At 32.8% G+C, this 11,654-nt stretch overlaps 3 protein-coding genes across 4 annotated transcripts; 1 reads left to right on the top strand and 2 right to left on the bottom strand.

Annotated features, from left to right (window-relative positions):
• Positions 1–796: 796 nt before the first annotated feature.
• On the bottom strand, positions 797–2,708 carry LOC126679604 (F-box/LRR-repeat protein At1g67190-like). Of its 2 annotated transcripts, none has more exons than XM_050374671.2 (2): positions 2,568–2,708; positions 797–2,281 (listed from the first exon to the last, which is right to left on the bottom strand). In XM_050374671.2, exon 2 carries the CDS (start codon positions 2,195–2,197, stop codon positions 935–937), a length of 1,263 nt encoding a protein of 420 aa, XP_050230628.1. In that variant the 5' UTR covers positions 2,198–2,281; positions 2,568–2,708; the 3' UTR covers positions 797–934. The 2 variants fall into 2 exon arrangements, with proteins under 2 accessions (XP_050230628.1, XP_050230629.1); XM_050374672.2 differs by having other exon boundaries at positions 797–2,267.
• Positions 2,709–5,265: 2,557 nt separating this feature from the next.
• LOC126677956 (germin-like protein subfamily 3 member 2) lies at positions 5,266–6,156 on the top strand. The gene has a single exon (XM_050372778.1). It carries the CDS (start codon positions 5,336–5,338, stop codon positions 5,999–6,001), a length of 666 nt encoding a protein of 221 aa, XP_050228735.1. The 5' UTR covers positions 5,266–5,335; the 3' UTR covers positions 6,002–6,156.
• Positions 6,157–7,587: 1,431 nt separating this feature from the next.
• Positions 7,588–11,104, bottom strand: LOC126677237 (uncharacterized). Its single transcript, XM_050371770.2, has 5 exons — positions 10,955–11,104; positions 9,981–10,243; positions 9,667–9,878; positions 9,272–9,542; positions 7,588–8,154 (listed from the first exon to the last, which is right to left on the bottom strand). The coding sequence occupies exons 1-5, from the start codon at positions 11,049–11,051 to the stop codon at positions 7,858–7,860; spliced, it is 1,140 nt and encodes a 379-aa protein (XP_050227727.1). The 5' UTR covers positions 11,052–11,104; the 3' UTR covers positions 7,588–7,857.
• Between the last annotated feature and the right edge of the window lie 550 nt (positions 11,105–11,654).

Here is an 11,654-nt window from a genome sequence, read left to right as displayed (position 1 = left end):
ATTAGTTAAAACCATTTTTTTTCTAGTTTTATTATTTTTTATTGAAATTAATTCAAACATTAAATAATAAATGTCTAATAAAACTCCATATTTGTTTATTAACATATTTATATGTTGTTTAAAATTTATTAACTTATATATTAATAATAATTGAGAAATAGATACCAAAAAATATAAATATATCTATTACTCAATAAATATTTATAAATTTATATTACTCGATAAATTTTAATTAAAAATAATCGGTCGTTCTTTCTTCTTTTATTATCCCAAAAATTTATAAAATTAAATTTGTGTGAATAATTAAAAGGGTTGAATACATATTGAATCATGAACTTTTGTGTCTTACAATTACATCACAAATTTTAAATCTTTGCAATATTTGACACGAATACATTAATATTTTTTTTTATTGAAAATAGCTTAGTGTTTGGAATTGTAAAAAATTAATAGTTCGTGTTATATACTTCGTGATGTAAATGCGGAACATGGTAAAGTTTAAATTTTCTTTGCAATGAATTCTAATTAAACATTTATTTGAGGGTTTTTAACTTTCTAAGATTCGACTGCAGGCTCCATGTGAGTTGTTGGAGTTAACAGATGTGGACAACTTATGCTGTAAAGCCCAAAACAGTTCTACTACACTCAAGAAACCTATATCATTATTCAAAAAATTGCCTAATTTGAATCTTCATTTATTAATAATCATATGAATTTATTCCATAATTCAAAATAATGAATATTATATGAGTGTGATTCATGAATTTCCTGTCAACCGTAAAGTTACAGAACTAACTTACAAACAAAGACTTAATGATAATTGTATAGATAGAATAAAAGTAAAGGTTTACAAATTTGCAAAACTTTATAGAAAAAGGAAATAATCATATAACTTTTCATTTAGCAACAAATAATTCCCGAGCAAAATCAATTTCTATTCATATTCAAACTCAACATCTACATTCACATACTTTCTCATGAGTCGAACCATGGACGAGGTGATGTCGGCTAAAGTCCGCAGCTCATAAGGAGTTTCAGCCTCTGAAACAGCCCCATATATAACCAATTTTCTCAAATTGGGGCACCTAGCAAGTAACCCTGCTGCCCAGTCTGTAAACATGTCATTGATTACTGTCCATCCCAACTCTAACATGACGACATTGTTAAACTGATATGAACCGTGCAATCCGTAATAGCACACATCATCCGGTAAAGAATAATTTATCGATAGACACCTTAACTGAGGAAAGCAAACAAACATAGTGTCCAAATCTACAAAATCATCTTCATCATCCAATTCTACATTCCACAACCGAAGCCTCGTAAGTTTTGATGATTTCGAGATAATTCTGTAAAATTGAAGCCACGTACTGGTGAAGTTGCTAACATTGACAACCTCCAGATTCAATGTGTTCTCTCCAAATTCAAGATGGAAGATACTAACATTAGCCATCTTCAAAACTCGCAAAGACCCCTGGCCAATAAGCTCAAAAATCACCAAAGTACAATTACTTAGGGACAACTTCTCAAGGCTATCAGCTTCCAGTATAAACTTGTCAAAACAAATTCCTTGAACATAAATATGCTTCAATGAGAAACTTTTCAGCTCCAAAACTGTCAGTGAATCAGACGTCGCAATCACAGGACGCATAAGGTTAAAGGTCTCGATTTTAGGACAAGCAGTCAGCAAAAGGTTCAAATCCAGAGCTGAGATACGAACGTCGCTGAGACAAAGTGATACCAAATGAGGAAAATTCTGATAACTAAGGTCAACACCTGAGATATGATTATGAGCTAATGCCAGAATTTCCAACTTATCACTGCATCCTTTAATGATATTGATATTTGGATTGGTCCTCACATCATAATACAGCTCACGGAGCGATTTCCTAGTGTAGATAAGCCAAGTAATGACAGAAGCAGCCGAGAATTCGTCAGCTTCATCAGGATCTATAATAACCGACAAATTCTGTAAGTTAGTTGTTTGGAGTACAGTTTGAGTTATGATACTCTCCAATTTACTAGTGCTAAGCTCACGGTAACGAGACCAATCACAGTAATGAAAGTGAAGGGTATGGATGTGCGTACGACAAGCCTCGCGCCATTTCTTGCAAGTGGCGGAAGCAACGACTACATCTCGAGCAGCTTTAAGGCGAGATAAAATGTTTCCTATAAGTTCAACAGGAAGGTACTCCATATATATATATATATATATATATATATATGCACGCCCGAACGAGAAAAAGCACCAAATGAAAACAAAAAATCTGCTCCAAGAAACCTGTATTTAATTAAAGAAAAATCTATATTGAACAATTATAATCTAATCTATCAAGGTAGAACAGACAGCCCGTATTCAAATGGTTCAAAAGAAATGTATAAAGATTAGGGTTTCTGTAAACAACTTAGTAACTACAAAGGCATCTCAAAAACAACCCACATAAATTTTTAATTGGTTGTAGCCAAGTTATATTCGAAATTAAGTGTAAAACATGCAAATTTAATTATTACTAGACTTGACTAAATCAATTAATGTAAAGGCAAAATTAAAATTAAGAGTTACGTACCGTTGAAGTGGTGAATGAGATGATCGAGCAACGACGAAAATGACAGAAGGATTGGATTTGCCTTTTTCACTGTGTTGCAGGGTTTCCCACTCCGGCTGTAGTGTGTGTCTACCGTAAGGTGAATGTTCCTTTCCTTTCTAATTAATTAGCCCATCCAAAAAAAATCAATTTTCCTTATACCCTCTGATAATTAATACACATGGTGGATCAAAAATTTATTAATTATTATTAATTTATTGAATTTGTGTAAAAAAATTATAAAAGATATTTTAAACCATCTATATTAATAGACCTAATATTAATATTATATTATTAAAAAAACTAACTAAATACACTTTACAATCACTCAATTTAAAAGAAATAATTTTATATTTAATTTAAAAAATATCAATTGATATCAAACTAAAAAAATTATTAAGAAGTTGTATTAATAAAGTAAAATAATTTTTAATATTTTTTATACTAGAAATACTTTATTTACTTTAATTTGTTTATCTATAACTTATTTTAAAGTTTCTCAAAAAATAAGAAAGTCATAATTTGATGGTATTTTTAACTTTCACTTTATGAATTAAGGTTAGTATTACTTTAAATAAATCATCAATTGTTATATTTTTTTTTTTTTAAATCTCTCTAATAATTAATATTCATGTAGAATATATTTTAAATTTTATTAATTATTAGATAATAGAATTATTAATTATCCGACGTGGAACGAAGTTGGTTCTCTCAATTTTCTATTAATTATTAGAATTATTAATTTATAGAATATTAACTATTAGAGGGTCGACTGTATTACATTTCTTCCCCTGCTATTTTTTTTAAATAAAAAATTTTATTAATCACAAACTGATTGATCAGCTCCCAACCAATAAAAAAAATTAAAATAGTTATATGCTGCTATATGAAATTTTATATCGTAATTAAAACAATATATATGCATCTCAATTAAATTAAAATAACCATGTGCTATTTTATGTTAGATCATTTATGTTAGAGAATTTTTGATAGTTTCTCTCGTTGACGTGATTCTTCCACGGCGAACTGAAACATCTGAGTAGTAAAAGGAAGGGAAATCAACCGAGACCCTGTTAATAGCAGCAAGCGAGAGCGGATTAGAGGTTTGAAGAAAAACAAAGTCGTTTTGTCAGAGCCTCAGCAAAGTGTTAACTTTTTTTCGTCAGGTTTCATTCGATTTGTTTTGAATAATGGACCTGATAACTAGTCTCGCCTCCCCCGCCCAGCTCTATCAGTATACCCTTTCTTTTACAATACTTAATAAAGTCTCTTATGGTCCAATTATTATTACAGCATTCTCTACCATACAATTCGGCCTTCGGAGTCAAACCGGCGGAACCTATGAGAAAGGCGGCGTAAAGGAGGCTCGAGGACTTGTTAAGAAAGGCGGCGACAAAGGGGGAAATGAAAAGCGTTTTCTGGTCCCCCTGGGCCTGGGATTTATCCAGAAAATAATGTGCGACTTGTTGTTTTTTAATGAATTATTATTTTTGGGTTTTGATTTTTAAACTTCTAAAAAAAATCATTATTTTAAAGAGTTAGAACCCGAATTTATGTATCATAAATTTATGTCATAAACTGAATACTCGATCAATATTCCGATTGAAAAACGAGAGAGAATGAATTCAGAGACGAAACTAAGAATAGGATAAGTGATCTTCTAATCACTAGTGATAAGTTATATCAGATTGTTTTCTTAATTCTTTTTCCATGATTTTTTAATCGTTTTATTGCACCTCCTTTAATCACTTGTCATTGTTTTTCATAATTTTTCTTTTATTTTGTATTTTATGATTCTGCCACTAAACTGGTTTTCAAATTATATGTCATATTTAATAAAAGAAATTATTATTATTTATTAATTATTATTTGAATTTATAGGAAAGAGAGTTTATTCTTATATTTATAACATTAAAGATTATTTAGAATATATGCCAAATATGAAAGATTTATTTATATTTTATTCGAGTAAAAAAAGGCTAATTCGATGCTTTAAGATACAATTAAAAGTCAAAAATATAAAATAGGATAAAATTGACGAGTTTACAACATCAAAATGTAATTGAAAAAAAGTTTAAAGATGACCAGTTTTTGGAACATTATGCCTAAAGGAGTTAGCATTATATGTTTATTAAACTCAGAGGCTAATGTTATAATGAGAGACTGAAATATCCATCCCTAAATAATTATATTACTATCAAAAAATTTATGAAAAAGAAGAAACTTTATAGAAATTGTCGGTATACCTCTATGAATCATTTGTATCAATATGTTATATAATTTGGCATGCCAATCTACAGAACAATAATCCCATTGCAAATGAATGGAAACTTTCATCATTCTATCTCCCTTCAACATGAAGCAATAAAACATTCGATTAAAAAATAAACGCATGGAGATCAATATCATGATTATGCCCTTCACCACAACTTTTTTTTTCTCTCTATATTTTTTAATTTCACCAACTCCTTTAAAATTTTATGATACTTGCATATATTATGCCTCAAATCCTGGAAAAAACAAATAAGACATAATTAAATCTTGTAATTATGATGTATGGAGCGTGGATTAAGATTCTTATTCATGAAAAGTTTGCATCAAATGTCTATAATTTATACACTTACTAAAATATATATATAGAGAGGCAAATGTGTAGTTTCCATTAGCTTAAACACTTATATAAAATGCCATCCAAACTCTCAGTTTTTTAGTCATAATCAATCACTAGCTACAAGTGTGTGACAAACAAAATGTGCTCAAAATTTAACATTGTGTTAGTTACTATCTCCCTCCGATGCCTCTTGGTATTGGCCTCAGACCCTGACCCACTTCAAGATTTTTGCATACCAAACCCTAAACTTGGTGCAATAAGAACAACAAGCCTCACTATCCTCCCATGCAAAAATTCCTCGGATGCAACCACCGAGGATTTCGTCTTTTCGGGCATGAAGACGGCCGGTAATTTCTCGGAGACGGGCCTTGCAGCCGTTCCGGCGAACCCAACAAATTTTCCTGGGCTTAACACACTAGGGATGTCGTTCGTCCGAGCGGACCTCAAGGTTGGTGCCATTAATCCTCCACATTTTCATCCTAGGGCAACAGAGATTACTTATATTATGCAAGGAAGTGTTTATTCAGGATTTGTTGATTCAAGCAATAGGGTTTTTGCTAAAGCTCTTGAACAAGGAGAGGCCATGGTTTTTCCTAGAGGATTGGTGCATTTTCAGATGAATGTTGGTGATAAGATTGCCATAGTTTTTGGATGTTTCAATAGTCAAAATCCAGGAAATCAAAAAATTCCAAGTGCAATCTTTGGATCTGGAATTGATGATAAGCTTTTGGAGAAGGCATTTGGATTGAGCTCTAAGCAAATTGGAACAATGAGAAGAAGGTTTGTTCGCAAAACTGTTAGGTGAAATGAAGTTCACAAGATTCTGGTTAAAATTTGATTATGGAATTTTTCTTTGTTTTCTGTTGTTTGTCCTATAAATTATTAAACAATGTTACTGCGTTTTTCTAGCGACGGAACGACAAAATGAAGAGAATGATCGTCCACCCTCCCTTCTTAGTCCGTCTAAATGTGTGCATTCGGTTCAAACAGAAAGTTTGAAAGTTCAATTTTTTCAAACCGGACCAAACCAATTGATTCAGTTTATTTTTTGTTTCGATTTGAGTTTTTGATTCAATTTGAACAAAAGAATGAACTATTTATTCTAAACTGAACTGAATAAAAATAATTTTATTTTAAATAGAAACAAACTAAGGGCCGTTTGGTTCAACGTTGGGTATCGGAATCGGAATGGGAATCGGAATGAGAAGGAATGGGAATGGGAATGATTGTTTTCATTTTTTGTTTGGTTCAACGTGTAGCAATGGGAATGGATAAAGTTTAATAAAAAAATTTTAAAAAAAACTTATACAAAAATTATAAAAAAAATATTTAAAAAAAGTAAAAAATATTTTTTTTAAATATTAATTTTTTTTTTTATTTTAAGTATATTTTTTAAAATTTAAAAATAATTTTTTTAATAATTATATATTTATTATTTATCATTTAAATATTTTGTCAAATTTCGATTCCCATTCCTATAAGTTTATTCCCATGGGGTAAGGGGGGAATGAGCGATTCCCATTGAAGGGATAATCACATTCTCATTCCCTAGTTTAATTTGACAAAACAAACACAAACAATGAGAATCATTTCCATTCCGATTCCCATTCTCCCTTTTTTTTGGCCTAACCAAACGGCCCCTAAGTTAATTAATTTGGAGTAACAATTCAATTTAGTTCAGTTTTAATACACTCCTAGTCTTGCCCCTGCTTAGTAGTAACACTAGTTGACTCCTTAATAATAGTGTGACTATATATTTATATATATATATATATATATATATATATATATATATATAGAGAGAGAGAGAGAGAGAGAGAGAGAGCTGTAAAGACCGAGCTGAGTTTATATTCACCTCGTTACAAGAACGAAGTGTTCATGTTCGATTTATGATCACGCGAACTTCGAGGAAAGTATTCATAATCGGTTCATTTAAAATTTATAAGATTCACATTCGGCTAGTGTTCGTTCCTTTAGATACTAAACAAGTAGAGCTACTTCACAAACGTATAATCAAACTCATATACGAGCTAATTTGCAAACTCTTTATCGAGCTTCTATGCGAGTTGGCTGACGAACTATTGATCACAAATTATTAAACCAAACGACAAAAATCAACCAAACTATATGATTCATTTCATTTCAATTTGAACAGTTATACACCATTACAAATTCGGTCCGTTATAAAAAAACAAAATTTCCATTCAGTTCGAACAAAATGCACATTTGTAGATGGGCGTATTATTGACTTGTTCATCATTGGGCTAGCTAGAATTATTTTCGCAATTTTATTTTCATGCAGCCAAGAAAGGGAACTGAACTAATCATAGCAATAAATTCCCAATCTATCCAACAGACTCTATAGCCATCAAAGTTAACTATCGGATAAACTGAGAAAAAAAGCAAATCAGGCAATTAGTCCTTTCAACGGTTCTCTGAAAACCAGCTAATTCAAACGCATAACAAGCATCCTCGATAAGCAAGCCAATGTCCGATCCAATTTGTAAAAAGCAACGAAATTCCGAAACAATAACTAATAACATACTGGTACAAAATTTATCTTATACAACAAAAATGAGGCACGGAAATTTCAAATCTTCAGGTCAATAAAACAAAAGGAAATTAGAGTTGACCTGAGGTAGGCCATGTCAACACGGAAGGTTACTGCTCCCCAGTTAACATTGTCTTTATGATTTTGTTGGCCATACCATCGACCATAGGAAACAGGTGGCCGGAACCTGTTATCTCATGATAGTGAATCCAGGGAAGCCTTTGAGCGATATAGCGCTGCAATGTAACAGGCACCAAACCATCTTCATCTCCTTGCCATATATGAACAGAACCTTCTCCGTTTGAAGATGGATTTTCCAAATCCATAGGATCAAACTCCCAGGTGCCAAAAGCAATTGTCAAGTCACGATAGATGGATTCAGCTTCTCCTTGCTGTCTCACATATGCCTGAAAGAGCCAATAATAATAGGCAAACGCATGAAGCTCAATAATATTCTACCTTAGAAAATCAACAAGCTAAAATTTAATAAACAAATAACATAAGAGTGGATTATTAACTGCTACTGCTACAACTGCAATATACAAGAACATGTCCAAAGTACTCCAATGAAACCCTAATTCTTCTCTACATGACAAATAAACTGAAACACCAATGTCTGGTCTGATAGCTAACTTGATTCTCTAGCGCGTTCAATTTCGGAAATAGTTGGCAAAGAAGCCCACAACTCTAAGCACATGAAGTACAATTTAGGTAGTGACCAGATGGATTGGTTGTTGAGGCAGACTCTCCCCATCCTCATTTTAAATGCTGACAAAAATAAAAAAATTGACCTATCTATGCATAATTGGCGGAATAATATTATTCAGAATATCATTTTGACACTATGGCTGATGAGCAGCATTCTATACTGGATCAAGAAATCAACTCTCATTCAGACTTAAGAATAGATCAGATGCAAAGAACAAAAGAAATAGGGGAAGAATGACGAATCTAAGAGATAATGCAGAAATTTGCTGTCATTACATGTATGGTACATTATATTTTATTTAAACTTTTACGATCAATAAGTTTAGGGTGGCCGCTCTCTTCATACTCATAACCTATAAGCCATGTGTTCTAAGAAAAACGTGTAGCAGATGATACAAAATTATGTGTCTTATCACATAAGAAGAGCTTAAAAGTGCAACTTTTTCATAATGTAGCACGAAATGTCATGATGGTTGCTCCAAATAGCCTGCTCCTTAGAAAAGAAAAATCTTATACCAAAACAGATACTATAGGAACTACTGAACTAGGAATAGAATCCCTTGGATTACTTCTGTCTAATACCAACTGATAGGGACTCAACAGATAGTGGTACAAGATATCCTACATTGTAATAGTAGTTAGCAAAACTAGCACTCCTAAACAGATAAAATAGTGGATTCATTTCCAATCTCTGGGTTCAAATTTTAGTTACACACCTATTAAATATTGATACTCGCAGATCCCTATAATGAAGTTTAAGAATGGATGAAAATATATTTTAAGCATGCAAAAATTGTAGGTAAAGCAGTATATTACCCGATAATTGTTTTTCTTTTCCTCTCCAATCTTCGCCATGACTTCTTTGTCTTGCTGTGATAAAATGTCAGGATGCATAACTATAGCAGAAAACCCAGGGAACCACTTTTGAGTATTCCACCAATAGCTTAGCCAAGGGGTGTAGTGAGCAACGCTGAGAGCCCATTGGTCTCTTGGAGGCTGTAGCTTGTTGGCTTCTGTAGATAAGTTTGCAGGAAAACCAGGCCACCAGTTGTTAGTAGCAGGAGCTATAAGCGTTGCTCCTGCTAACCTGTTAAAGCACCAAAAAGATAATCAAATAAGAAGGCAAAAAAGTAACACACTCGAAAAAAACAACCACCGATTCTTTATGTCCTCACGTATGCATTCATTTAAAAGGCTCAGCTTAATAATACCTGTGAGGAATGTACTTGAGGCAGCTCCAAGTCAACTCACCGCCCATGGAAAAGCCAACTATATAGAATTTAGATCCTAGTCCCAGTTGATCCGCAAGCTCTTCAATATCCAGAGTCAGGCTTTTTAATGTTCGTTGAGGATGAGGATCACTCTCTCCATAACCTGGCCTGTCGAAGGACAGATAATAGATCCCCAATTCTTCAAAAATTTCCTGGAAAATCCCAGACTAAGTCAGAATTATAAAAACACTAAACTCACGGACTCAAAGGCTTGTTCGTAGACTAACAAGACAAGATAAACAAAACATTAATACCGGGGAAAGGTTGGCGGCAACAACACCATCGAGCCTACAGGAATCAAAACCATGGAGAAAGATTATTTTAAATCTAGCAACATCTTTAGAGACGCCGTGTTCTTTGTAGGCCAAATGTCTCCCATCTCTAAGCTTTATTCTCGATGCTGTAATTGAAGGACCGCCAGGAGAACCACATATCTTAGGTGGAGGAGGTCGGATTGCCTGAAAAGCCCATGCAGAAATCCCCACAAACAAGACCAATAGAATCTTGGAAAAAATCCCTGAAATATTAAACTTATACCTTATCACCACAGACAAAATTAAAGAAAGAATTTTTCCATTTCACGCCAAAGCATAAAAGAAAAAAGAACATAACAGAAAGTAGTTATCTTTAGTTTACATGAAGACAGGAAATGCAGCAACAAACTCCCATTTCAATAAAATTGAAGTTCAGTTATGCCGAGAATTTTAAATCTTACAAACTCTTATCTTTTCACTGAAGTAAAGTTCTTTGCTTTTTCTTTCCCCAATCTTCATTAAAAAAAATCATAAATATGAACAGATACACATGTATGAGGAGTTTGGTTCTCTCGACCACAGTGGGGGAACCAAAATAGTTTTTCAGTCCGGACTTAATTTCTAATTCAGCTGTAATTTTCTGGCAGCCTCGGCTTAACCTCTATTTAGCCCTGAATTTACTCTTATTTTCAAAATTTTATGTAAATTTGAGTGCTTAAAAAAAGTAGATTGCTCATGCATTTTCAATGCAATCAGCAGAATAAAAAGTGCTCTAATTCTTCCAGGTTATAGATAATCTAAAGATGCAAGAACACAAATTATGTCAGCAACCAAAGAAAAATAGAAAAAGCGAAATCACAGACGACCCAGATAAAAACAAAAATAGCAACCGATATTAACAAGAAAATATTATCTGTGATAAAAAAAAACACATCTAATAAAGCAAGAAATATAAAAAAAGAGAGAAAATAAACCTGGAGGAAGCTTAATAGAGGATTTTTGCTTAGCTCGTCGAGTGTGAGATCTTGCAGAAGCAGCAGAAATTTTCCTGTTAGCTCCTCCTCCGGCCATTTATGCCTAATCGGAGATTTCTTTTACTATTATTATATTTTTTTTACGAAAAAGGAGATCTGGGTTGTTGAGAGTAGACTCAAAAGTCCGAGATTTTGATTTATTTTAGTTTATTTCTATTATGTAATAATGTTCTTTCATTTTTCGCGGGCGACTGCATAGTGTCAAGGAATGGTCCAGTTTTTGGTTTGGTTTTTCTTTATGAAGAAAATACCGGGTTAAAGATTCTGGGGGTCACTGAACTTTCCAAAAATTACAAAACGGTCACCAAACTTCAAAACGTAACAAAATAGTCACCGTACTCTTACTTATTGAACCTCCGATGGTCTGTAAATGAATTCCGGCCAAAAAAAGCATATATGGCAACCGGTTGCTGACTCACCTCCACACCTTATTTTACATGTCATTTACCTTTAATTATTTTACACCTCACCAATACACATCATTTCCCTCCCTTTCTTTCACTTATAACGATTTCTTTTCCCACGCATTCATTTTTTTGCACTTCATCGTTTCAGTTTCTCAAACCCTTTCCACCATTTCAGTTTCTCTCAAACTCAGGCGTACTGATCGATATCTTGCAATGGCTATGGCTCAGTGGGT

This window comes from Mercurialis annua, linkage group LG4 (genome assembly GCF_937616625.2).
Source record: "Mercurialis annua linkage group LG4, ddMerAnnu1.2, whole genome shotgun sequence".
Taxonomy (NCBI): domain Eukaryota; kingdom Viridiplantae; phylum Streptophyta; class Magnoliopsida; order Malpighiales; family Euphorbiaceae; genus Mercurialis; species Mercurialis annua.
Note: the sequence above shows the minus strand (reverse complement) of the source record. Positions and strands in the feature narration are given on the sequence as shown.

What these genes read in the sequence shown, in the direction of transcription:
- LOC126679604 (XM_050374671.2), bottom strand. Translation starts at nt 2,197, where the DNA reads ATGGAGTACCTTCCTGTTGAACTTATAGGAAACATTTTATCTCGCCTT.
- LOC126677956 (XM_050372778.1), top strand. Translation starts at nt 5,336, where the DNA reads ATGTGCTCAAAATTTAACATTGTGTTAGTTACTATCTCCCTCCGATGC.
- LOC126677237 (XM_050371770.2), bottom strand. Translation starts at nt 11,051, where the DNA reads ATGGCCGGAGGAGGAGCTAACAGGAAAATTTCTGCTGCTTCTGCAAGA. An exon ending in CTCTATTAAGCTTCCTCCAG is followed by an intron (nt 10,244 to 10,954) that starts GTTTATTTTCTC and finishes TTAATATTTCAG; the next exon opens with GGATTTTTTCCAAGATTCTA. An exon ending in AAAAGAAAAACAATTATCGG is followed by an intron (nt 8,155 to 9,271) that starts GTAATATACTGC and finishes TGGCTCTTTCAG; the next exon opens with GCATATGTGAGACAGCAAGG.